The following is a 27,674-nucleotide window of genomic DNA, read 5'->3' as shown; positions in this document are numbered from 1 at the left end:
CATGTTTAACTAAAGGTTTAAATCTCTGTAGTTATTGGAATTTAGCAATTCTAATAATTTAGAGATTTATCTTTTTAGAAGAATATTTCTTGGTTGTGCTACTTTGTTTCTCTTACTCCTGTTGGCTGTGTGATGGCAAATCTGGCGTATTCAATCCCAAAGCAGTACCTAAGGGGCTTTATGAGATTAACAGCCATAACACTGTTGTGATCTTTGAGTGAATCTGTTGTAATTGCTTGTTTAATTGTCCATCTCCCTTGGTGGGCTATGAACTCAGTGACAGCAGTGACATTCTTATAGACCATCAGATTTCCAGTGTCTAGAATGGTGTCTAGCACATGCTACTGTTGAGAATATTTGTTGAAGAACGAAGAGAGTGACTTCGCATTTGAAGACACATGGCAAGGGAGGGATTCTGAAAGCCACATCATGTATTGCAGTACTGATTTTCTGATTTTTGCTTGGAACCTGGTTTTTGCAACATGCAAATAATGTCAGTCTTATGGATTTCATTTTCTCTCTTGATAGTAAACAGAGTGAGGCAGAATTTCATAGAAAGGGTCAGTCTTAGAAATCATGACAATCTGGGTTTGAATCTGAGCTCTGTGTCAGCAGCTTAACCTGTCCCAGCCTCAGTGTGCTCATATCTTAATAGAAATAGTTACAAATTAGGTATTGTTAGTGAGGATTAAATGAGATGACATATAAAGTGGCACATAAGTAGCTTCAACAGAAAGTTAGCTTCCTTTCTCCTTTTCTTCTCCTCATAGCGCATAATTAAAAGTAATTCAGCTATTCTTTATTTCAAAGTAATCTGCATGTTGTGGTGACATTTGGTTAAGAAATGGGAATAGTAGGCAAGCTGCTATGGGAAGCAGCTTGGTGGGGTAGAGAGAGCACTAGACTAGGAGTCGGGACTGAATGTGACCTTGGGTAAATCATATGACCTCTCTAGCTGAAGTTTGTGTTTCTCTTAAGTGATATTCCCCATTGACTAATAATTGAGAAAGCAGCAAAGGGACTATTTTCTACCCTGTTATATATAAAGAAGCTTCTGAAATGTCAGTATTACCAAAACAAAAAACCATACACAATTAACTCTTTAAAACAACCAGAAACGTTTGTGTCTCTTGGGCACCTGAGGCATCGAGAGCTGCCATACCCCCCCCACCGCCCCCACCCTTGCATTTGTAATTGTTAATTTGCATCTTTCGTTTTTCTGAAGCAAATCAGTACATTTTGAAATCCATATTTCATGGAGCTACTTAACTAATTGCTGCAATCAGCAGCAATTTATTTTATAGCAGCGCTGTTCAGATCACTCTGAGGTTAGCATACCATGCACAGTGTGTTTTTTACAAGCATATTTTTAATGATGAGTTTTAATAAGGGAAAATGGTTAATCTGCTGATATTCTCCTGAAAGTCCTAACTTTGGTCCTGTGTTTTACCTTTACCCAATGCTAACTTAAAAGGCCACAGCAAAGTCATTGACCCAGTGGGTGCACCGGCTGTCGGAGAGGCTGTCCCATTTAGAAGGACGGGAGAGGGAAAGAGCACCCTGTTTTTCTTCTTGTTTGGAGACCCTCATTAAATTACTCAGAAACAATAATCAGATAGCTGCTGTTCAAGTTAATGGCACCTCTGAGTCCCTGTCAAGAGAGCTTTATTTAATGCGCAACAGACCTGGAGTGATGCAGGTGCCTTTTCAGGCCCTCATTTAATTTAAGCTGCTTTAGTTGGCATGGCAACTAGTTGAGACATCTGGGAGACATTATGCTAGGGATTGAGACTTCAGAGGATTTCTGCTAGAGCAAAGCAGAAACCTTATCATAAAGTGGTGTGTGTTGCTTCTAAATTTCTGCAGCTATATTGTTAAATCTCCAAATTCAGGAATTGTATTTTCCAGAGAAATAAAATTTTTTAAGGTTGGCCTGGTCGTTGGCTTGTTTTCTGTGAAGAAAAAAATGCTTTATTCGTGAGGTGAAAAATATTCATTTCAACCCTGAAGAATTTACTTTGCTAAACTAAAGTTTGACAGAACTTACTCTCTGCAGAGTGGCTGTTTTAATCACTTTGTAAAAATCATACATTTAAAATTTATCAGATTTTTTTTTTTTTTTTTTTTTTTTTGCGTTACTCAGGCCTCTCACTGCTGTGACCTCTCCCGTTGTGGAGCACAGGCTCCAGACGCACAGGCTCAGCAGCCATGGCTCACGGGCCCAGCCGCTCCGCGGCATGTGGGATCCTCCCAGACCGGGGCACGAACCCACGTCCCCTGCATCGGCAGGCGGACTCTCAACCACTGCGCCACCAGGGAAGCCCTATCAGACTTTTATGTTTAAAAGATATTAGAGGAGGGGAAAGCATCTCTGCACAAAGGTAAACAAAATGGTCAAGGTAGACAGGGCTGTATGTGGTTTTGCCCTGGACTTTCTGGTTAAATTAAGAGTTTATTTAAAAAAAAAAAAAAAAGAGTTTATTAACCTACCTTCATTTTTTTTTAACCCAGCATGTCATCTTCTCAAGAAGCAGAGATATGAAAGTAACACTCTTCTAAACTCTTCTTAAATATTATAACAGGAGATTGAATGAAAGGTTTTTTAAATTCACAGATCCTGAGGACAGTAACATAGTAATCTAGTTATTTGCATTTAGCAGAGGGAATACCTGCTGGTTTATATTTTGTAAGAAACTGTGCACATATGTATGGGCTCTTAGTATAGAAGAATTGACTTACCACTTGAAATCATTCATTTTGAATGCCTTGTTTTTCAGGGTTTTTTTGATATCTGGTAATACTTTGCTCTGTGTTAGGTTGAGCAATGTGAAATTACTATTTTTGGTGGTCAAAGTGGTCCAACATTGTCAGTTCAAATCCAACAGGTCTAGGATGTGAACAACACCCTGATCTGGAAATATATGTTTCGTAATGCTAAGTGAAACGTAAGAGTTTTTTCTGAAATTAGTAATTATTTATAAAATATCTGATTAGAACAGTACCCATTCCAGCCAGACAGTGTTTTGATTTTCCCTTTTCTTTGAAAATATAGTCACTGTTAGAAGAAAGCATATGACATTATTTCATACTTATTCTCTGTTTTTGGCTTTTGTATCAATTCGTTCCTTTTATAAGTCAAAGCAAGATTTTTCAAGTGCCAGCCCTGAGAATTCAACCTGATAACTTGAAAATTAAGATGTTTTCTCTCTGCTGTTTGCATGCATACCAACTGTCACCAGTAACAGTAAAGATTCTGGAATCGCAACTTGGCTGCCTGTTTTATACAGATATGTGAGGCAGAATAGAGTATAACCTGCTCTTCACTTCCATGCAAGAACTTTTCAATCCTGGCAGGAATTAAAAATTGTCAATAAACTCAGAAGACATGGCTGACATCCCATACAGATGAGTACTCTCTTTAGGAGTTTTTTTCCCCTGAGTAAAACTGCAAGTTGATATTAAGTTGATAGTACTTAATACAGGGATAGCAGTTGTGAAGTTTTTCTGGTTTTGTTCTGTTGTTCTGTCTTGGTTTTTTTCCTGTGTAATGTTCCTTTGTTTTCGTCCCTTGAGATTTCTGGAACCAACTCAGGAATATTAGGACTTCTGATTAAGGCTTAATGGTGCAAATAGAAGTTTTTTCCTGTCTCTATCCTATGATTAAGATTTCCTAGTGGGAACATTTTTTAGTATATACAAGAGGGTTAATATCCTTAATATGTAAGGCACTTTTACAAATAAATTATCACCCCAGTAGAAAATTGAGTAAAGAAAAGAAACAAGTCTCTCTCTCACTCTTTCTGTCTTTTTCCCTCTCTTATACTCACACATATATATGGCCAATAAACATGTAAACAGTTTTCAATCTGAAAACACAGTTGATAGAACACAAATCTTTACTGCCAGTTCTTCCTGAAGCCCCCCTAAAATGTCAGTAAAGGGTTAGGAACTCAAACTAGAAGAGGCAGAAACCTCTGCTGGCAGTAATGAGAACCCAGAAACAAGTTAGTTCTTGCTCAGAACATCAGAGCAGCTCAGGGTTTGGAGGCATCAAGTATCTCAGAAAGTAGGGGTGCAGGTAGGCCTAAACACAGAATTGGTTGCAAGCCTGTGTAAGAAGTAAGATGTTCAAATGTTCAGATCGTCTCCTATTCCGCAGGAGACCATATAATGCTTTATTTCCTGGAGACAGCATGAATGGAGCTGTGGTGTCTTTGGCCCCATCCCCCACTGATACAGAACACTGGCAACCTGGCCTGTGCCCTCCAAGACAGAAGTTTGGAGGGCTCTTCTCTAGAGAAATGGATTAACCCAAGAGAGAGGATCTATACGTAATTGAGGATCCTTTGTGAAACAAAATTAAAGCTCTATGCCGCCGCCCCACACACAAAGCTACATTACAGTCAAAACGGTAATAACCTGGGCTTCCATGGTGGCGCAGTGGTTGAGAGTCCGCTTGCTGATGCAGGGGACACGGGTTCGTGCCCCGGTCCGGGAGGATCCCACATGGCGCGGAGCGGCTGGGCCTGTAGACCATGGCCACTGAGCCTGCGTGTCTGAAGCCTGTGCTCCGCAACGGGAGAGGCCACAACAGTGAGAGGCCCGCGTACCGCAAAAAAAAAAAAAAAACAACAGTAATATCCTAAAGGCCAATTGGTAGGAGATTGCTTAAGTCATGCCATATTACATAAATTGGAATACTATTTAAGCACTTTTTGGGGTGGGGGGCGCTGCGTTGGGTCTTCATTGCTGCGTACAGGCTTTCTCTAGTTGCAGCGAGCGGGGACTACTCTTCGTTGCGGTGCGCGGGCTTCTCATTGCGGTGGCTTCTCTTGTTGCGGAGCGTGGGCTCTAGGCACGCGGGCTTCAGTAGTTGTGGCTCGCGGGCTCTAGAGCACAGGCTCAGTAGTTGTGGCACACGGGCTTAGTTGCTCCATGGCATCTGGGATCTTCCCGGACCGGGGCTCGAACCTGTGTCCCCTGCATTGACAGGCAGATTCTTAACCACTGCGCCACCAGGGAAGTCCCCATTTAAGCACTTTAAATGATAGAAAAGAATTGTATACCATGGAAAGATATTCACAAGATATTTTAAATTAAAAAATATATATGTATGTGTGTGTGTATGTGTATATATATATATATACACATATGTATATAATATGATCTACTTTGTCACGATAATTCCACTACAAGGAATATATCACTAGGAAATAATCAGATTCACATAAAGCTGTATATGTAGGATATTTATCTCATGGTTATTTAAAATAGTTTAAAAAATTAGAAATAACTTGGATTTTCAACAATGACAGATTGGTTAAATGAATTATAAATATATCCATACATTAGAACCCTCTACAGTAATAAAAATTCTGCAAGAAAACAGGCAGCAAAGCCATGTGTATGCTATAATCCCAGTTTTAAAAATACATATAGGTATGCATACACAACATTTACATGAAGATATTATAGGTTAATTCAAAGTGGTAGGATTCTATGTAGTTTTTATACTCTTTGGCTTCTTTGTATTTCCCTAGTTCTGTGATGAATTTTTGTTTTTTAACTATTTTGGAAAATTTTTTAAAATACACAAAAGGAGAGACAATATACAATATATACACAATATACCAGCTTCAGCAATTACTAATCATTTTGCCAGTCTCATTTCCTTTTTATTGAGAGGAGGGGGAAAGGAGAGCTGTATTATTTTAAAGTAGATCCAACTATCACATTATTTTACCTAAAAATACTTAAATATGCAATTCTACCTGGTAAGGGCCTTAAAAACATAACCATCATAACCTAATAAAATTAGCTAATTCCTTACTATCCCCTGATTGCCTCAAAGATCTCATTGTTTTAATCAGGTTTGTTTGAATCAGGATCTAAACAAAGTACATATATTGCATTTGGTTATTATATTTCTTGAGACTTTTTATCCCAAACATTCCTCCCTTCCCTTCTCCTCACAACCCCCCTTTCTTTCTTTCTTTCTTTCTTTCTCTTTCTCTCTTTCTCTTTCTTTCTTCCTTCCTTCCTTCCCGCCTTCCTTTCTCTCTCTCTTTCTTTCTCCCTCCCTCCCTTTCTTTCTTTCTTTCTTTCTCATTGATTTTTGGGGGATATTTTTCCTGGAGAATGATCCACGTTGTGTGTTTAGCTGATTGCTTCCTCATGATGTCTTTTTATTTCCCATATTTCTAGTAAACTGATAATTAGAACTAGAAGATTGATTATATTGTTTTTTAAGACATGAATATTTTTAGGCAGTGGTGTGTATATCACAGGGACATAATATCTTGTCCCACAATAAGTGCTGCTAAGATTGAGTGGTGGATTGAGTTGATGTGGGTCTCATTCCTTTCAAGTGGTTTTAGCAACCATTGATAATTGGCACCTTAGATCCACGGTGTCATAGAGGTTGCAAAACAGTGATTTTTTTTCCCCTAATCTTTCATTACTTCTGTATTTATTAGCTGAAATTCTTCTATAAAGAACACTGAACATTTAGTATATTTTATTAGAGTTTTTTTGTTTTTTTGTTTTTTTTTTGCGGGACACGGTCCTCTCACTGTTGTGGCCTCTCCCGTTGGGGAGCACAGGCTCCGGACGTGCAGGCTCAGCGGCCATGGCTCACGGGCCTAGCCACTCCGCGGCATGTGGGATCTTCCCAGACCGGGGCATGAACACGTGTCCCCTGCATCGGCAGGCGGACTCTCAACCACTGCGCCACCAGGGAAGCCCTATTAGAGTTTTTTAAGATATAACTCAAAAGAAGGTAAAATCCTAAATTGTGTAGGGCCACTGAAACAATTTAAACATAGTCAATTTCACTATTATGTAACCTTAGGCAGGTTACATGCCTTCTGTTAGCCTCAATTTTCTCATCTGTAATTGGGGATACCACTGCCTATCTTGTAGGATTGCCATGGAAATTAGATGAGATGATATATTTAAAATACTTAATGGAGTGGCTAATACCTAGTAGGTGCTCAATATATATTCATTCAACAGATATTTACAGGGGACTTACTATATGTAGGCATTGTTTCTTCTGAGACTTTTGGATAGACTTGTGAACAATACAGAGAAAAAACCCTTGCCCTCATGGAGAAGGATTGGAGAGACAAACAATAGATGTAATAAGTAAATTATGTAGGATAAGTACTACAGGAAAAAAGAAAAAGTAGGGTTGTGCGAGGGGGTAGCAATTGGACGAGGAATGCAGGACACATTATTAGAGTAGTCAAAGTTGGCCTCAATCGAAAGATAAAATTGAAGCAAAGATACAAAGGAGGTGAAAGAGTTAGCCAAGTAGATGTCTGGGGAAGCACAGTCCAGGCAGAGAAAAAGGAAAGGGCTAAGGTTAGTGTGTGTTTAGCATTTTCAGAGAACAGCAAAGAGGAAAGTGACAGGAGGTTAGAGAAGAAAGAAAGCCAGATCATTTATGGCCCTGCAAGGACATTTTAAGGACTTTGACTTTTCCTCTATACGAAATGGGAAGGTTTTGCAGGAAAGTGACATAATCTGGCTTTCATTCTAAAGCATGATTATGTGAAGTGCATCTAAAAAATAAGATGAATTGATGAATGGAAAGGGCCATGGTAAATGTGCACTGAAGCAAATATGACAAAACGTTAAGTGTAAATCTAGGTGGTAGGCATATATATGGTGATCACTGTTTGATTATTTCAAGTTTTTTGTGTGTTTGGAAATTGTTATAAGAAAAAAAATTTTTAACTATTAAGAAGATAACTAAATCTAACCTTGATAATAATATTGTAATTTAACTGATGTATATCATCTTATAGAAAGATTCTAACATGTCACTGAAAACTCCTATAAGGAAATTCTACGTGCCAAATCTCATTTCCTCACTAATTTCTTTGGAAAGAGCCTGGTTAATAAAACCTAACATAAAAATTAAACCTAAGAGGATAAAAAGCTTAAAATTGCATTTTCTATATGATAAAGTGACTCAATATACAGACAAAATATAACAGTGAAAAATGTATTCTGGCTTAGAATTGTTTTAGAAATCTAGGGGTCTTGGGCCAGGCTGGTAATAGTGGACATGATAAGAAGTGGTCTAATTCTGTGGCTAAGTTTTGAAAGAACCAATGGGATTGGAGGCAGAGTGAGAGAGGGATCAAGGTTGACTCCAAGGTCTGTGGTTTGTGGTGTGACCAACCTGCTGGAAAAATAGGTTTGCTGTGGGAAAGCCTACACCTAGAAAGTGTGTGGTGGGGGAAAGATAGAGAATACATCTTGGACATGATAGTTCGAGCTGTCAATTAGACATCCCATGGAGATGATGAGTAGACAGTTTGGTAGACAAGCCTGGACTTAAGGAAAGAAGATTAACTAGAGATACAAAGTTGGGAGTCATCAGCATGGATGTTATTTAAAGTCATGGGACTGGATCCCATTACCCTAGAGAGTGAGTATCGAAAGAGAAGAGGACCAGGGACTTGCCTGGCGGTCCAGTAGTTAGAACTCTGTGCTTTCACTGCCAAGGGCCCAGGTTCAGTCCCTGGTTGGGGAACTAAGATCCCAAAAGCCATGCTGCATGACCAAAAAAGAGAGAGAGAGAGAAGAGGACCGAGCCCTGGGGCATTTCAACATTAAGTGCTTGGGAAAGAGCACCAACAAAGGAGGACTGAGAAGAAAGAACCAGAGAGGGAGAAGGAAAGTCAACAGTTGGGTGTCCTGCTAGCCAGTTGAAGAAAATGTCTCGAGGAGGGCGTTTCCAACTATGGTGTGTCGAGTGTTGTCAGTTATTCTCCCTTACTCCCAAGTTGTCCCTTTTCCTACCTGTTTTTGCTAAAACATTAAATTAGAAGTGTTTTTAAATCCTTCTCCCCAAATAATAACCACTTATTACAAGAGACTTTTTAAAGCTCATAAGGGTAAGATACAAAGCCTAACATCACTTTTTGAAAATTTAAGTTTTGAAGGCAGATTCCTTCTCGTCTTTATTTTTATAAGCCCAGCATTTACCCTTAAAACAAGCATGTAAATGCTGAAACAAGAGCCCCAGGACCTCTTAGTTCATTTATAGCTAATGGTAAGCACCCTAAGACTACAGCCTCCATAATACCTTTCTGGAAGAAGAATTTTAGGATCTGAGGAACTATGTAAGAAAACAAAATAACTGACATTTTGTCTGGCCTTTCCCTGCTTTGAGGTGCACAGGGCTGGGGAAGCCTTACTGTTTGACTCAGAATGTGAAACTGACTTTTACAAGGTGTCAGAAGAATTTGAATCCTGGTAGGAGCCTCCTAGAGTCAAAGGCCCTTTCCCCTTGACTTAAGGAAGCTTATATTATTTAAATCATAAAGCTTGCCCAGACTTTTAAGGAGTTCTTAACTGCAGGCAGAGTAAGACATGCATCTTTCCTTTTCTAGATAAAGCAAAAGGTGGTGCCTTCACAAGAGTCCTGAATTCCCATCTCCATTGCTCCCTGCGCCCCAGCCTTTGATCATCTGCCTTGTGTTGATTGAGCAAAACCCTGAGGGTATAACAGAGTGCAAAGCATGGGAAGCTTAAAATTTAGTAAGGGAAGTATAAATGTATAAAAAGTTAAATAATAAAATAATTCAGTTGTGAAGATTGTAGAGAGATTTGGATTTGAACTAACCATTTGTGTATTTTTAGGAGTACCATGATTTATAGAGTAACTTAAGCCACAGTTGATAGGTAGGTTGTCATCTTTTCCATTGGTGCCATGGTGGCCTAGGGTGAGACCAACAACCCTCTCTTGGGGTTCAAAGGACACTCCAGTAACATGTCTGAATAGACCCTCAGACTGGTCTTCACACTCTTCCTGGCCCAGCTGTCACTGAGAATATTTACCCTTGTTTTTCTCTTTTATAATGCTAATTATAGTGAAGTCACTTGGTTGTTTACTTCTGCTAACTTTTTATAATTCTTTATTTTTGGCAGTGTTTTATCTTGTGGGGGCTGGAATTGTCACCTCTTTCATGCTGTCTAGAAGCTTTCTTTCCCTAAGCTTTTTCCAGCCTTAAGAACAGAAGTTATTTAGACCTGGTACCTACTTTGCAGGGATTGGGGGCTGAATTCTCGGAACTCTCCTTAACTTGAAACCTCAAGATATGTTGTCACAGAATTGATGCAGAGTGACCTACATAAAATTATCGTCTCTCCTCAACCACTCAGCTCAGATCATGTCAAAGTTTTTCTTTATCAGATTTTGCGAGGTAAGTTTTTCTTTATGAAGAAAAAGGTAGTGTCACTGTATAAATGAAATGTTTTGCTTTTCATTTGAACTAATCTGACCTTCCAAGGCTTACTTCTTCCCTAACAACTTCTTTCTTTTGAACAAGGTATATTTAATAATTTCTATACTTGATGTTAAATAAGAGGCTTTTAAGGGTAGCCAAGTGGTTCTTATTTTCAGTGATGGAAGAGAAGGGCCTGTCTAATTCATTAGGTAGTCGAGGGGGTTAATATAGGGAGGTAAATAAGCAAGATGGTTTGTCAAACAAGAATGCTTTGTCACAAAGTTTCCACTAAACAGCCTTTAGTAGGAGTGTGTGGCTGGCATCAGATGACTAAATTGAAAAGGAACTGTGTTCCCTATGGATAACATACATTCTTCAAGCCAGCAGTAGGTGGGCCTGGCCTGAGTGTTGGCAGGCATGCCTGAGTTCAACTCTAGAAAAGCAAAATGACTCTTTAAGCATGGAGGAGACTGATAGAAACAGCCAGCTAACTAATTCTCTAGGCTGGCTCATTAAAGAGCACTGACTTGACAGAAAAGCGATTTGGGCTGACATTGTTGGAGCTTCCTCTGGCCATCAGGTGTGTCCTTCAGAATTTTGCCGTTAGAAATGGAGAGTTGTTTAAAGCTGAAACAGTTTTCTTACCTAGTAAAGTACTTTTTTTCTCCCACGGGATTCAAAGAATTAAGACATTCTTTTTAAAATTGACAAGCATCTGCCAAAAGAATTAAAGCACATACAGTGTTAAAGCTAAAAAGTTCACCTTCTATAGATTTGTTGATATTTGGGGATGGGGGTGGGGTGGGGGTAGAGGGGAGATATTGGCTCTTGGACCTTTTTTTCACACTTGGGAAAAAAAAGGGATTTGCTATATTTTATTCAGAAGACTCAGCCTTGAAGCTGTGATCTTTAGCAGTGCTAAAGCCCACAGTCTTTCAAGATGTCAAAAATATTTTTAAAGTAATTAATTACCCTCTTGATTCTTAGTGGTGGAGAATACTACCAACAAACCTGGGCAAGTTTCTGAATTTTGTCTCATCAGTGAAGATCTGTCCTGGGAAAGGCTCCCTGCTGGTTGATGGGAACTATTTTGTGGGAGCAGCTCACAATCACAGGTTGAGAGTATCAGTAGCAGAGAGCTCCAGTAGCCACACTTGTGAACAATTCAAGGTTATTGGTCTGGTCAGCCTTAACTCCAGTGCTTGGAACGCTTGTCTATATACTTAAACCTCAATAATCTTTCCAATTATAGACATATCTCTAGACTGTGCAAACCTTTGATGACATTTTATAAATTACAGTTTTTTGAGGTAGGGCTAACTCAAGCTTTTAATAGTGTTCATTATGCAGTTATTTAGAGAACAATTTAAAATCCTGTACTCTTGTTTCTATGGTTTTCCCCAAATCATTGGTTGAGTAAAAGGAATTAAATATCTGCAGTTAAATCTGTTTGTTGTTTCAGGTTTGAAATATCTCCATTCAGCTGGCATTTTACATCGAGACATTAAGCCAGGGAATCTCCTTGTGAACAGCAACTGTGTTCTAAAGGTAGCTTTTCAGTTTATTTAAACATGTAAGAAAAAATTGGAACGTCAAGGCACGTTTAAGACATGTTTTTGTGAAAGAAATGGTTAAATTTATTTTCATCACTTTACCAAAAATTAAAGAACCCAGTGTTCTCTAGCAATATCACTAGTCATGGACATAGTAACTAATTTGTAGTCTTGGCTCATGGTTTCTTGGTGATATTTTGCACATGTTTTGGAAACATTGGAATTGGAATTTCAGTGTGACTAGAAATAAGAATAGAGAAGGTGATTTCTTTTCAGATTTTTCTATTATAAAGGAAGTGTATATCAGAAGAAAGATTGGAAGACCAGTAAGCTTCTACTTACGTAAGAATCAAGTGTGGCTTTTAAGAAGACTGTCTATATGTTTTTGCACAGCTAACATTTTTATATGCTTTTTGACTGAGGCAGCGAAGTAGGGAAATAGAAACATTTAGAAGTGAAAATACTAAGCCAGGAAAGGGTCCAATGTATTTCCACGGTATACAGTAACCAATTCTCAGTTATCCCTCTGAAGGGGTATTGATTACAGGATTTATTATGGTTAGCAGCCCGCAAATCTCAAGATGTCAATTTCAGTTTTTTATTCTTACCCCAGTACCATCCCCACCCCATTGTCTTTTGTTAGAGTGGCTCACAAATAGCAAAATCCACATGTGTACATACACCCTACCCCTAATAGAGATGTGTATTAGCAGAACTCCTAGTGAGGGGCCCACCATAGTTTTCCCTATCATAGAAATTAGAGATAAGGGCCTTCCTAGAGCTGAGTCATCTCTATGTAAGCAAATTAAAGCTCCTCTTATTTTATGAGTGGCTAAAGTATTATATGGTGCTTCAGTCTACAGTAAATATTCTTAACATTTCAACTGATATATTTGAAAAAGAAAAGAACTGTTTATAGATGTTGTCTTATTTTAAACATTTTTTAAACATATTTTAAAGACTGTCATTAGTACTTAGTTTGTTGGCAAGCTAAACCTTAAAACCAAGTATATAAATGAATTTCAGGGGTTTTTTGTTGTTTTTTTTTGCGGTACTTGGGCCTCTCACTGTTGTGGCCTCTCCCATTGCGGAGCAAAGGCTCCGGACGCGCAGGCTCAGCGGCCATGGCTCACGGGCCCAGCCGCTCCGCGGCTTGTGGGATCTTCCCGGACCGGGGCACGAACCCACGTCCCCCGCATCGGCAGGCGGACTTTCAACCACTGCGCCACCAGGGAAGCCCAAATTTCAGTTTTATCTTAAATGCTTTCTTTAAACTGTGGGCCAGTTTTCTTCAAAAGCTGATGTTATGCTGCTTTTGAATAAAAAATTTCCCTTCACTCTTTCCTTGAAGAACTCTGTTCCTGTTTTAACTCTAGAAAGATTTAAAACCTATTTTTCATATATTCCCTGAAAACAACTAATATTGTAGTTCATTCTTTTGTTTCCACAGAAAATTAATTGTCCCAAAAACCACTAAAGTAAATATTCCTTCTATAGGTCATTGAGTTCATTCCCCTGCCACCATCACTTTTTAAAAAGAGCCGTAGGGACTTCCCTAGTGGTCCAGTGGTTAAGACTCCACGCCCCCAGTTCAGGGGGCCCGGGTTCAATCCCTAGTCAGGGAACTAGATCCCACATGTGGCAACTAAGACCCAGCGCAGCCAAATAAATAAATATTTTTAAATAAAAATAAAAAGAGCTGTAACCTATCCCCATAACCTATTTTTATTCTTAAAAAAAAATTAAGAATGTTATAGTCAGGGACTTCCCTGGTGGCGCAGTGGTTAAGAATCCGCCTGCCAATGCAGGGGACACGGGTTCAAGCCCTGGTCCAGGAAGATCCCACATGCCGTGGAGCAACTAAGCCCGTGCACCACAACTATTAAGCCTGTGCTCTAGAGCCCGCTAGCCACAACTACTGAGCCCGCGTGCTGCAACTACTGAAGCCTGTGCGCCTAGAGCCCGTGCTCCACAACAAGAGAAGCCACCGCAATGAGAAGCCTGCGCACTGCAATGAAGAGTAGCCCCCGCTCTCCACAACTAGAGAAAGCCCATGCACAGCAATGAAGACCCAACACAGCCAAAAATAAATAAATAAATATTTTAAAAATAAATAAACCCTGGTTTTTAAAAAAAAAACCTTAAAGTCAGGAATTCTTTGTCCTATTCATACCAAGTCACTTTATGACAATTTAAGCCAGTTTCTTCTTATTTCAGTTTCTGGTTGGAGAACTTCACAAAGCATTTGTATAGAATCTGTCATGCTTGACGCCATTAACTGCTTGCAGTCCATTTTCCAAATCGTTATGGTATTCTAACCTCTGGCTACATGAATGAGTAACTAAAAGAAAATGTCATTTATGAATAAACAACATACAGATGAGAACAAATTGAAATTTTGCTCTGTTCCTTTAACTTGTCTTAGCAGCCTACTTTTAAAAGCCAGAGTAGAGTGCCAGTCTACTGATGCTAATACTCTCTTCTCAAACGTAAAAATGCATAGAAAATAATTATGATAAAACATTTTTTAAAAATTAACGCCCTTTCAGATTGTGAATATATTTTGTTTACTATTAGGCACAAAACAGATAATTTTGCTGGAAATCGAATATCTTTTTGGTTATCTGACCATATAAGCTTCTTACTTTGAATTTAGCCTGTCTTCCAGATAAATTGCCAAAAATGATTCCAGATCTGTTTTATAAGAGAAAACATTTTCTGCTGGGTAGGTGGTTGGTTGTTTTTTTTTTCTTTTTAGTATAAATACAAGAAAATTAAAGTAGATTTAAGTCCTTTCCTCTGGTTTTATTTTGTTTTAAAAGATATCCTAAAATTTTTTGGCCAAGTAATAGAGCGTTTAAACATTATGTGTTATTTGAACACTGGCCTTTGGGAGGATTTGAAAAACAACATATGCCTTTCTTCCTTTTTGGTATAGTTTTTCCTGTGTGATCTAGAAATTTACTTTCATTTTTAAGTTTTAAAGATGTTGGCTTTATACTTCTTCATCCCCACATACAAACATGAATTCATTTGATGTGACCAGGCATAGTACATTCAAGATAAAAAGAGAGGATTGCCAAAAATTAGGGGTAAAATTTGTTTTCTTTAAAGCAGTGGTTTTCAAGTTTTTTTAAGCCTCCAGACCCTTTTTTCAAATGAAATATTATGCTGGGACCTCAACTTAGAAGACAGATAAAAAGTGTTATTTTTTTGGGCTTCCCTGGTGGCGCAGTGGTTGGGAGTCCGCCTGCTGATGCGGGGGACGTGGGTTCGTGCCCCGGTCCGGGAGGATCCCACAGGCCACGTGGCGGCTGGGCCCGTGAGCCATGGCCGCTGGGCCTGCGCGTCCGGAGCCTGTGCTCTGCAGCTGGGGAGGCCACGGTAGTGAGAGGCCCACGTACCGCAAAAAAAAAAAAAAGTGTTCTTTTTGTCCCTTATAATATTGACTCAGAGTTAATCAGTGAGAACACTGGAGCTTAAATGGTCATTACTCTTTTATCTCATCCTCAGTGCTCCCAGTTTTTGTTTTGGTTGCCCAGTATCAAGAAAATCTTAATTCCTGAAAATAAGCAGAAGTTGCTGGTGGTGGCACTGCTGCTATTTACTAACAGCTCACCTTGCAACCTCCAAATACTTTTCACTTAAACAGAAGGAGCAAGAAAAGATTTATTCCTAGGTCTGCATGTAAATTAATCAGTCTTTCTCATTTACCATTATGTCTCCAAGTTCTATCATACTGTCTAAAATATAACAGGCACTCAATTAATTAAATGTTAATGGTGCGAAGAAATGAAGGAACCTGTTAGCATTGTTATTCTACAGTGTGCTACATTTTGACATATTCACACATTTGAGTGTGTATTTTAAATAGATACATGTGAAATTTAGGTAAAATGTTTACGGAACTCCTGAAGTACCTCCTCAGAACTGGATTTAGCAGGACTCCGTTTGAAACCCATAGCTTTAAAGAAATTTTACTATATATATTCCATTGAGATAGTGAACATATGGGAATTTCCTCCAGTCTAGTGGTTAGGACTTGGCGCTTTCACTGCTGGGGCCCCAGGTTCCATCTCTGGTCGGGGGAGCCAAGATCCTGCAAGCCATGTGGTGCGGCCAAAAACAAACAAACAAAAGATAGTGAACATAGTTAGCTCAGGAGGTCTTCAAGATTTTCCTTGTAATATCTTCCTCCATAAGCCAGCCTTGAAAATAAATTAGCTTGATTTGTTCATCAAACCTAGAAGTATGCATTCAGCTGCTTTTTGTTTGTTTAGTTAGTTCCAGTTGAAAACAGATGAAAAGTGAAAAGCATATCTTTACAATACATCATTTTATATAGAAATATGGAAGTTTGAGACTTTTCTTCCCTTTCATCCAAATGAGATCAAATTATGTTGACACAAATATATTCTGCCTATATCATTGAAAACTTTTCAAAGTTCAGAGGTCTATCAAGATTTTAGTTTTTTGTTATTTTGTTTTACTTTTAAACTTGTAAATATATTTGCTTGACAATATTTTGATAATCTTTTCTATTTAGATTTGTGATTTTGGATTGGCCAGAGTGGAAGAATTAGATGAATCCCGTCACATGACTCAGGAAGTTGTTACTCAGTATTATCGGGCTCCGGAAATCCTGATGGGCAGCCGTCATTACAGCAATGCTATTGACATCTGGTCTGTCGGATGTATCTTTGCAGAACTGCTAGGACGAAGAATACTGTTTCAGGCACAGAGTCCCATTCAGCAGGTATGATTTCACTTTAGGCTTTAGGAGCTTTTCAATTCTGTTACAGATTTAAAGGAAAAACCATCTTGCACACATGTCTTGGGCTTATTCATTGTACTGTCTAAATTGCTTTTAGCAAATTCAAGTTCACTTAAAATTCAGAAAGTTATGAAGTTGAAGATTACAGAGATATTGATTTTGCAACTTATGAGCCTATTAGAGGGAATGTTGACTTTATTACATGCACTGATGCATGGCAGCAGACTCCGATGTAACAGTTTGCGCAGGTGTAACCTTCAGTGGTTAGAGGGCCTCTGTTCTTTCTAACTGAATGGATCTGACATGAAAATGTATTGGGTGACTTAATGTACTTACACTTTGTGCTTAGAATATAAATTTTAAGTGTTGACTTCTTTAAAGATGAACATTTAGAAACCTTTCTAACTTTTATTGAGCTAAAATATTTAAATGTGGCAGAGAACATCAGGAGCTGATTAAACTGTAGCTTCAGGAAACCATTCCTGATATTATACTTTAACTGTCCGTCTTTATAGCTAATTCATTACTACCCATATTTTCTTTGGGGTAATTCCTAAGTATTTTTTATTCATAAATTTTAACAGTATTGTTTGCGTGAGAATAACGTAACAATGATGAGTCAGGCCATAGAATCAAATTGGTGGGTTCAAATCCTAACTCTGCCATTTGCTATCTGTCAAATCTTGGGCAAGTTAAACTGTTCCTGAGGATTGTTGTGCAGATTAAATGAAGTAGTAAAGCTGAAAGTAAGGCCTGGGGTCTAGTAAGCACTTAGTAAACGTTAGCAGTTGTGATGGTCGTGGTGGTGGTGTGCCAGGGTGTGAGGGATACAGCCATATAAGACAAAGCTTTGTGACACTTTCACATGAGATAGAAAATAAGTAGACCAGTAAATATAATCCCAAGTAATGATAAATTCTATGAAGAAAAAAATTAAACCAGGTTAGAGATAGAGAATGATGATGGAGCAGAGCAGTGCTAAAGGACTCTTTGAAGGGATAACATTTGAGGAGTGACCCAAGTGAAATGAGGGAGCAAGATACCGGGAAGAAGTATTCCAGGAAAAGGGACAACCAGAAGGTGCCTGGACGGAGGTGAGGCCAGCAGCATACCTGGGACAAAAGGGACAACCAGCATAACAAAGCCCTTTGAGGCAGGAACAAGTGTGGCGTGTTGGAGGCATGGCTTGATTAAGGAAGAGTATGTAAGAGATGAGGTCAGAGAGAAAGAGCCTGACCATGGAGACCTGGGTTTTATTCTATCCAAAGTGTGATGGAAAGCTCTCTGTTTTGAGCAAGGGAGTGTTAAGATTTTGATTGATCACATTTTAAAAGATCACCCTAACTATTGTGTATCTTTGTAAATAATTCATGCACCTGACCAAAAATGAAATCATTTCCTTTATGCTCTATCTACCAAGAATTGTTAACTGATACATTAGAAACTATATATGCTCTGATCAACATTTAAATCTATTTCTCTGCTATACATTCAGTCTTTTTGTTTAAGTTTACATCTTTTAAAATTGATCCTGGTGATAAAAAATTATCATATATAATCTAATGTTGGATACTATTGATAATATTCACTTTACTATTCAATTTCTTTAGAAGGTAGAGCTTAACAGACTTACCTGTAAGATGATATGTCATATCTGGACATAAGCTGCCATACAGAAAAGCTTAAGTAAAAATTAAGATGCTCAAATACTATATATTGAACAAGGATCTTGGGTTGCTGCTGAAAAGAATGTACAAAGGAAAGTGTGAAGCAACTGAAACGGGATTCAAATATCTCATTTTCTAGAGAGATAGCATAGGTCTTGAGTTTACCAGTCTCATGTAGCCACTGAAGTCTCCTTCACATCTATCAGTCATCAGTGTATTTTGGAGTGAGAAATCAAGATCTAAAATGAAAAAACAGTCTAACTTCTAAATGGAAGTAGATATTTTCTGTAGCATTTTCTCCTTTATCTTCGAGAAATAAATACCCTATGTACTGTAGTACCAGCAGACTTCATAAAAATGTTTCTCATCCGTAGGTCTGACACATTTTAGACAACTTTCTCAATATTTCCATTTGTTTTCATGAGCCAGTCATTTCCTTCGGCCTTTAGTGTAGTTGTTAGAGGTCCAAAAGTATCGCCAACACACTTTTCCCAAAGAGCTTTTATATAGAGATCTTTTATTCTGTGCAAAACAAGCTACTTGAGAATCTCTATTATCCTGGAGGGCAGTGATACTGATGGCTACCCCATAGCTTAGTTAAGTGCAGAAAATAGTGCTTTGTATTTGGCAACCCCAGAACCAGGAAAATAAGTATCCATTGGATAAGAATTTTCCATCCTGGAGGAATTAGAATGAAATGTTATTGCTAATTGGGTTATGAAATTAGAACAATCATAGCACTAAAGAAAATTGTTAAGGTAGTTTTCTACCTACAAAGACTTGTTTGTGAGAAGACCATTTTTATTGGTCTCCTTTATTGTGCACAGCTAATTAGGTGTGGCCTTATGCGGTGTCATAGTTTTCTAAATCACACGGTTTTTCGCCAGTATAAGAGATTTCTAGCATAACCAGAATGTAAAGGGTCTGCACTGGCCCAAACTTAGCTTTTATTTCAGGTGTGAATGTTCTGAGTATTTACTAAATCACAGCTGCCTGGTTTGGATTAGCTCCTCGATGAGCCTGAATCCGTTTGAAGCATCAGAATCCATTGATTAACTGTTTGAACAGAATAGTCATTAGCCGTCACTGAGAGTGCAGTTTGTTTCTACAAGGATCATAGAGGCTGCGGTATCAAGACATGGGGCAGGCAGATGCAGACCCTAAATTACTATAGCCTTAGAATGCCATGCTTGCCAAAACTATTTTCTCTATTTGTATCTTACAGATTCCTAATAAACATTTATGTTTGTTTGTTTGTTTTTAAAAAGGCCAGAAAGTGAAAGTAGAGGCTCCTACCAGTTAATCTGGAAGTTGCCTTAATATTTTTTCCCCCAAATTTGGTCCTCATCTCTAACGCTGTGATTTAAGAGTAATGAAATGTTGTTTCCATGAGCTTACTGTCCATCTGTACTTCATGTTCCCTCATAGTTGGATTTGATCACAGATCTCTTGGGCACACCATCACTGGAAGCAATGAGGACAGCTTGTGAAGGTGCTAAGGCACACATACTCAGGGGTCCTCATAAACAGGTAAGAGGAGAGAAGGGCTCTGTATTTGGTAACCATCTGTTTGGGCAGAGTTTTCTTCCAACAGAATAATGAAATGAGAATTTTTAAACAAAAGCATTACTTGTAGGTTTTATTAATTTTTTTATGTCATGGCCATAAGTAAGAAAATGTTAAAATATTTGTCAAACCCAATAGAATATAGTAATTCCCAATGCTATAGGAAAAAGTAAATATTTTTGTAGCACCTTTGCTAATAAATGACCCCTGGCTTTTGTCTCCTGGTTTTTGATGTGTCCGGGAAAAGTTACTGGGGGTGGAGCTTTGACCTCAGTACCATAACCTAGTGCATGTATACTCAAGATATACTTTCCACATACTGAGCCGAAATACCTGGTATCTCTTATTCCAGCCAGGAATGTGAAGCTGTTTCTATTGCAGTCTTGCCACTAACACAGAATCAGATGTGAATGTTGTTAGAAAAGAAGTATGAAGAGAGATTGCCAGATTTGCACTGATCAATATTACTTGCAACCAGCCAAGTCACTGCTGAGAAAGACAAGATGGTTATTATCTCCACCCTGTCGATTTAGCAGCATTTTTTAGAAGCACTTTCCTAATCTCCTTTGGACAAAACAGCTTAATGATGTGAAGAGTGAGTAAGGGGAATACTTTTCCTAGGAACAACAAACCGAAACAGAAGAGAGAAGGCTTGAACAGGAAGACTCGGCAACTAATTTTCCTGGGCTTTGCCTTGCTTTCTTTTAAACTGGGCATTTAGATGATCTGATTGATCATTAGAAGATCTGGTTGATCTAATTGATAGACCAAATGACAGACTGAGTTTGACAGTCCTCTCAGTTACCTGCCAGACATTTGGTCAAGGCCTTACCTTTCCCTTGTGGTTCCCTCTCTGTGATTCTAGTGACTCCAGAGCTTCCATTTTGACAGGCAAAAAGGGCAATGGGTAAAGTGTGTTATCTTCTAAAGCCAGCCTGAACTAGTAAGTGTAGATTTACTACTAGAGATGTAGGTGCTGGTATTTTAAATAGCCCCCTGCTGGTTACATCCTTCTGTTGCATTTAGTTTAGAAGTATAGAATCATTTGGGCCCTAACTCCCTTAGAAGAGCACAGTAAGTCTTAACCTAGAGGAAGGTTCTATATAAATAGAAAGAACTAACAAGATCTGTTATGTTCAGTTTACTGGCCAGTATCAGGAATATTAAACTATCAATACCTGGCACATATACCTTCAAAGCAATTTTTTAAAATTTTGTTGTATATATGCAAGTAATATGTGAGTACATGTAAAATAAAAATTTTACAGAGAGTTAGTCATCCATAGCTACCCCCACGCCATCCTAGTCTCTTCTGGATTAATTTTAGAGTATCTTTCCAGACATATTTTTCTATGCATTTATTTACATAATTTGTACAAACAGAAATATGTACTATTATTTGTTGGGACTTTTTAAAAAATATACATATACAGGAGAACCTTATTGGCTATCTTCTTAAAGTCACAGATTACTGCCTCAAATTAATATACTTGTGTTGGTTTATTAGTACACATATTTGCACGTGGCATCAGTCAGGACTCTTTCCACTGAGACAGTTAAAACTGACTTAAGCAAAAAAGGGAACTTACTGGCTCATATAACTGAAAAGTCTTGAGCTACCACTGACTTCAGGCTCTGCTGGATTCAGGTAGTCAAGTGATATTTCATGCCAGGAATCTGACTCTTCTGTTCTGTTTTCCTATGTGGTGGCTTCATTTTCAGACAGGCTTTCCCCCATGTGTTTGCAAAAATGGAACCAGTAGTCTAGCCCTGCGTTCTATTAGCATATCAATCCTCAGGAAAGAGCTTTCCCAAATAGATCCATAAAAATATTTGGAAGGTCTCTGATTCCATTAGGAATGTATTTGGTTATGAGTAATAGAAAACCTTGCTTACAGTGGTTTAAAGAAATAGAAGTTTATTTTTTTCCTCATATCATGAAGTCTCAGAGGTAGGCAGTCTGGTGATGGCATAGCAGCTCAATTATGTCATAGAGGATTTAATTTTTTTCTTTCTCTCTGCTTTTGCCATCTTTAGAATATTGACTTCATAGTCTCTTGCCTATTGCCTCATGGTCACAAAATGACTGTAGCTTGTCCAGAAATCATCCATATTCAAAGGGAAAAAATGGAGGAAAGAGGGAGCGCTAGCACTATCTGTTCCTTTTATCAGGAAAGCAAAAGTTTTCCCAGAAGCCTGCCTAGCAAACCTTTGCTTATATGTCATTGTCCAGAACTATGTGATATGTGGCCTCCGAGATGGCAAGAGAAGCTAAAAAAAAAATGGGTCTTTTCTATCCCAGTTAATAAAGGTAGATAAGGATAAAAGGATTGGAGGTGTGTGTTAGCTTATCCATTCCATTGTATGTTCCTGACCTGTATTAACTGTGTGCCCATCCTGGAACCAGTCGTGGTGCTCAGGGGAATATACCATATGATTGGCCAGGCCTGGGTCAAGTGCCCATCCTTGGAGTTCAGAGATTGAAATCAAGCCCAGCCAAACCACTTGATCTGAGAGTGAAAAAGGGAGTGGTTCCCTTAAAGTCAGGAAACGGGGGGCAGACAAGAACACTATATGGCATTTTTAACTTACTGTCTCTTTTCCACAACTCAAAATCTTAGCTGCCATGGCCCAGGGATCTATTAAGGGCAGATACTTGTTGAGGCACCGCCGTTTTGGTAGGATTGAAAAGTCTCTTATCAGCCCTTAGTCCCTTTGTTCATCTCTTATAAGGTTTAGATCTTCATCATTCTTCAGATTGTTCTCAGCTAATTGTGTCAGAAATAGGTAAAGTATTTTCACTGAGGTGAAAATGGTCCTGTCCCCTGACAGGGACCTTATCTTACAGTTAAGAGACTCAGAGTATGGTAGAGAGTTCATTCAATTCAAACTTCTTATGTTTCAATTGGGGGTTTCTTTTATATAATCCCAAGAATGCTTACTAGAGTGCACTGTGCATGGTGCAACTCAACGCTGCTGACTGAGGAGCTCAGCTTCTCTGCTGCCGGGTGAAGACTGTCAGCAATATCTAACAGGCCCTGTGCAGCCTGGCCGGTGCTGCCGGGGTGACCACACCCTGCAGTTGGCTCACGATGACTGTGGCATATACCATCTAGGGCCTCTTGCCTGGGCATAATGGCTGGTAAATTAGAGGGGAAGAAAATGGAATTAGAAATGCAGCATTTCTAGTATTGCATCTTTCCTGTGGAGCCAATGCTAAATTATTAACAGGTGTCATTCTAGAGAGGTACTGGCATGACTGAACTGTTTTTCTCTGTCCCTCTTTTTAACTTGCATATATAATATAAACACAGGAAAGGAGAAAGCATATCAGATGACTGTTTAGGCTGAAATGAAACTTAGGCTTATTTTTAGTGTATTTGTTGGGGTATACTTCTGTAAAGAAAGATAATATTGGGGGGGTGGATTTTTAAAATTTCAGGTAGCCTTAAACACCCACTCTTAATTTTCACAAGCTCCCCATCCCATACCCAGTTGTCCTTGAGTCATAAATTTTGCCTTCTAATTTGTCTTATATCCTCTATTCAGTGGCCTCTGGAACTGTTTGTTTATGTGTCTTCCTTGCCCACAGAGAGGTGTTATTCATCTTTGTTGTCCCAGCACCTAGCTCAGGGTCTGGCACTTGGTGGATGTTAGATGATCAGCAGTGGTGGTGGTAGGTAAGCAGGTCTGTACTTGTGCAGTCTAATGGATGAGAAAGCCAAGGTTCAAGGGACTTATCTGAGTCTAGTGATGGCAGAGTTAGAATTTGAAGCCGCGTCTTCTAGTACTCATTCCAGTGTTCCCTTCCCTATAACATGCCTGCACCACAAAAATGGGATGAGGGGTAGATTCACTTTGAGAGTGGAAAGAAAAGAATTGCTTATGGAGAGACATTTTGGTCAGTAAAAACTGACTGGAATTTGGCTGCCATCCTGCACAAGCCAGTGAAAAAAAGCACAGCTATTCACAGTCAAACCAAGAATCGGAATCTTTTAAGAATATCAAATTACTTCATTTTACACAATAAAAAAGTTCTTATGGAAAATATATGTAAATTGTAAGTTAAAACCTCTCCCCACGCTCTCCACAATCCCCCCCTCCTTTATCTTGACTAATACAAATAATTTCAGAGCTGTCATAGATTTACATATTTTTAGCAGGAAAACATGTAAATGCATCAAGGAGTAGTAAATTGGCCTACAAATATGTATATATGGGTTTTAGGGGGTTTTGTTTTTGGTCGCACCCCACAGCACGCAGGATCTTAATTCCCCAACCAGGGATCGAACCTGTGCCCCCTGCAGTGGAAGTGCGGAATCCTAACCACTGGACTGCCAGGAAATTCCCATCTACAAATATTTAAATGCCAACTATATATGGGTTCTGTGCACATAATGCTTTTTACCTATAGTAATCCTATCAAGTGTCATGCAATTTTAGAACTAAAGTAAACTTTAGTGATCATTTAGTCCAACCTCCTCATTTTATACTTAAGGATACTGAGATTCAGGATGTTGATTTATCTAATTAGTTAGTAAACTAGAACCCCCATCTCATCTCCTGTTACTCTTGATCCTGAAGAAAACATCTGTGTGGTGAATAATTACCTCCTGATGATTCTGAGGTGTCTTGTTGTTCTTGTAGAATTTTCCTCTACGGCTTAACTGAGGGAAGGAGGCAGATATGTAAAATACTTGATGTTAGTGGTTATCATAGTAGGATTCTAGGCCCGTGATTGAGATATAAGGAGACCTTTTAGTGTTACTTGCGTGAGAGACAGTGCGGTGATGCCATTCACCTGCTCCATCCCCTGACCCTCCAAGCAGCGAAATAAACGCTTTATAAGCTCTGTGGCTTCTCAGGTCATTAGTCATCTCCTTGCCTCAGTGCAAGAGGGTTAGATATAGGCATGTGGATATGCATGCCACTTAAAAAAGACAGTTATTGAGTGAGTAATCAGTGCTAAAGTGGTGTCATCCTTTCTTAGAAGATTCTGTAAATTCCCGAGTGTCCTAAGCCTCCTTTAGTGTTTTAGCAAGGTAATGTTGCCGTAAGACATAGTTCACATGCCTACCTTGCGCAGTTTACTTGCATGTAGCCAAGGTTTTAAATCTTCTTTTCTCCCATCCTTGGGCGTGTTTGGTCTTCCCTTCTTGCCAAAGCGTGTATGATATAAGGCTAACAGGAGCTCCATATTTTCAGGATTAGCTTTCATTTTTCATAGGCTCTTCTGTGCTCTGACCTACAATGGGTAATCATTGCAATATAAAATATGCCACTGAAAGTCAGTGACAGTTGTTGCTTTTGAAGACTGGTTAATGAGGGGAATACTCATTTCCTTTGAGTTGAGACTCATGTGCACTCACCTTTTGAGCTGGGTACTTACCTTGTCATAAATTGGCTGTATTCCATATCTACTTACACAAACACTCACTTGCATATTTGAATTCTTTATTTTTTCACAGCCATCTCTTCCTGTACTTTATACCCTGTCTAGCCAGGCTACACATGAAGCTGTTCATCTCCTTTGCAGGATGTTGGTCTTTGATCCAGTAAGTAGTGTTTGTTTTTATATTTTTTTAATGAATTAAAAATATGTGTTCTAAGAAAAACATCCTGGCTTTGAATAGATGGGCAATGTAAATAATGACTTTTTTTTTAATGAATAATGACTTTTTAAAAGATAAACTTCAGCCCCCAGTTCCATGTGTATCATGCTCACCCATCACACAGAAGTTTGAGTATTAACACATAGGAGTCTAGGTGAAGAGAGATAAGGAACGGTACCATCCTTATTTATCTCAGTATTTGTAAAAGGAGTTTGACACCAATTTGAATTAGGAAAAAAAATTTTTTAACATTATTTGAAAAAATCTGCCCATTGTATTGCGTAAGGAAATATTTACTCTGGGTTGTAGAAATGGTGGCTTTTCCAAATGCCATTTCTAGACTTGACTCTTCTGGGGCAAAGTTCAGCTCTTCGTTTATTCATTTGTCCAAAGAATATTCATTATTCGCATCTGTGCCAATAACTGTTGTCAAAGAAGACTAAAAAACGGAAGCATTTAGGAAAGAAAATTTTACTTGCCGAGAGTACATGGAAGTCACCAAATACAAACTACAACAGGTATTTAAAGGGGAAAAATACCCACAAAATTACCAGTTAAGTTTACATTGGTTTGTTCATGATGAGAAAACAGCAACTTTCTCACATGATTATTAAATCCACAGAAGTCAGAACTATCTTCAGATGTCAGCGTAACAAAGATTAGGGATAAAAATGTTTTGTTAGGAAGTCCAGGTTTGTGGGAAACAGGGTTCTGTTATTTGGGGGACCAGAACCAATCAGAGTGATCAAGTTATTTTTATTACATCTCAGGGTGCAAAGTGGATTTTTTGTTTGCTTGGTGTTTTTGTTTTCCTTTTGTTTGTTTACTTTGGCATGTGAGGTACTTAGTGATACGGGAAGCAAGACAAAGTGGCAGTTCTTGTTCCCACAGTCTCTCCTTGTGGTCAAGTTCCTGCCATTAAAGACAGTTTCAGCCACATAATTTGCTGGATGAGCTAGTGGTTTAGTGTCATTAGTTTGATATTTTATTTCACAAGTTTATCTGCGTAGCTAACAGGAGATGTTGATTAAAACATAGAGACCTTTTGTATGGTTAACAAAACCAGAGGCACATGAACTTCAGGTTTCAGAGGTAATTTCTGTCTGCCCATTGAGGATTTTCTAAAGTCCCTGAGGTTAAATTTACTTTTCTGTGTCAGAAATATGTTATTTTCTTTATTAGTTCCACTTAGATTAAGAACGAGGAACTGTGTAATTCACCTGTACCAGGTTTTTCCCACAGTACTTACAGCTGTTGGGTATCCTCTTTCTCTGAGATCCCATGTTTATTTATGATCCTGACCTGCCAGGAGCTCATGGCTGGAACTCTAAGGCTGGAATTTCCTGAACTGTACAGCGGATACCACGCATATTTCCTGGGAGGCCTTTTAGACATCAGTTCTACATGTGAAATGTAGTCCTTATTCCTTAACAGTGGGATTGTCACACCTAATTAAATGAAACCTTTGGTGTGGTCATAGTTACAAATTAGATTTATCTATAAGAAGGAGATACGATTTATCTATAAGAAGGAGATATGATTTATCTGGAATTTTTTTCTGACATATGCTTACTGAATTTAGTTTATGATTGATATTAAGGATTCTTTTTCTAGTTCTGAGGGTTCATTTAGAAATAGATACCTTTTTTTTTGGTGGTACGCGGGCCTCTCACTGTTGTGGGCTCTCCCGTTGCGGAGCACAGGCTCCGGATGCGCAGGCTCAGCGGCCATGGCTCACGGGCCCAGCCGCTCTGCGGCATGTGGGATCTTCCCGGACCGGGGCACAAACCCGTGTCCCCTGCATCGGCAGGCGGACTCCCAACTACTGCGCCACCAGGGAAGCCCTAGATACCATTTTTAAAGAATGTTTCATTCTGGTTTTAACCTGTTAAATTTGAGGGTTAGTGATACATTAAGAAGAAAGAAATGAGGGTTTTATTACCTCAAAATAGTGATGACATTAAACAAATCTCCAGAGACCGTAATTTATGTAAAGGCAGTAAACAGTTACAAGCAATATTTTTAAAGCACAACAATAATTATTAGGAATTTAAACAATTATTTACTTTTTTCTCGATAAACAAAAAAACACTGTTATCTTGCATACTACATCTTCCTATCATCACCCATTCTTTTACGTTCTTTAAAACAATACATATAAGGGGCTTCCCTGGTGGCGCAGTGGTTGAGAGTCCGCCTGCCGATGCAGGGGACGCAGGTTCGTGCCCCCGTCCGGGAGGATCCCACATGCCGCGGAG

General features: G+C 38.8%; 1 protein-coding gene across 4 annotated transcripts in view; it reads left to right on the top strand.

The window, feature by feature from the left end:
• The window catches only part of NLK (nemo like kinase), a 147,071-nt gene that overhangs the window by 111,224 nt on the left and 8,173 nt on the right, over positions 1 to 27,674 (top strand). For all 4 annotated transcript variants that reach the window (XM_060134562.1, XM_060134561.1, XM_060134560.1 and 1 more), the window contains exons 4-8: positions 10,114 to 10,220; positions 11,707 to 11,792; positions 16,344 to 16,553; positions 19,667 to 19,768; positions 25,273 to 25,359. In XM_060134562.1, coding sequence (XP_059990545.1) covers positions 10,114 to 10,220; positions 11,707 to 11,792; positions 16,344 to 16,553; positions 19,667 to 19,768; positions 25,273 to 25,359 — 592 coding nt within the window. The remainder of the gene's footprint in view (positions 1 to 10,113; positions 10,221 to 11,706; positions 11,793 to 16,343; positions 16,554 to 19,666; positions 19,769 to 25,272; positions 25,360 to 27,674) is intronic.

Source organism: Lagenorhynchus albirostris, chromosome 20, assembly GCF_949774975.1.
Source record: "Lagenorhynchus albirostris chromosome 20, mLagAlb1.1, whole genome shotgun sequence".
Classification (NCBI taxonomy): domain Eukaryota; kingdom Metazoa; phylum Chordata; class Mammalia; order Artiodactyla; family Delphinidae; genus Lagenorhynchus; species Lagenorhynchus albirostris.
The sequence above is the reverse complement of the archived record's forward strand: the minus strand, read 5'-3'. Positions and strand labels throughout refer to the sequence as shown.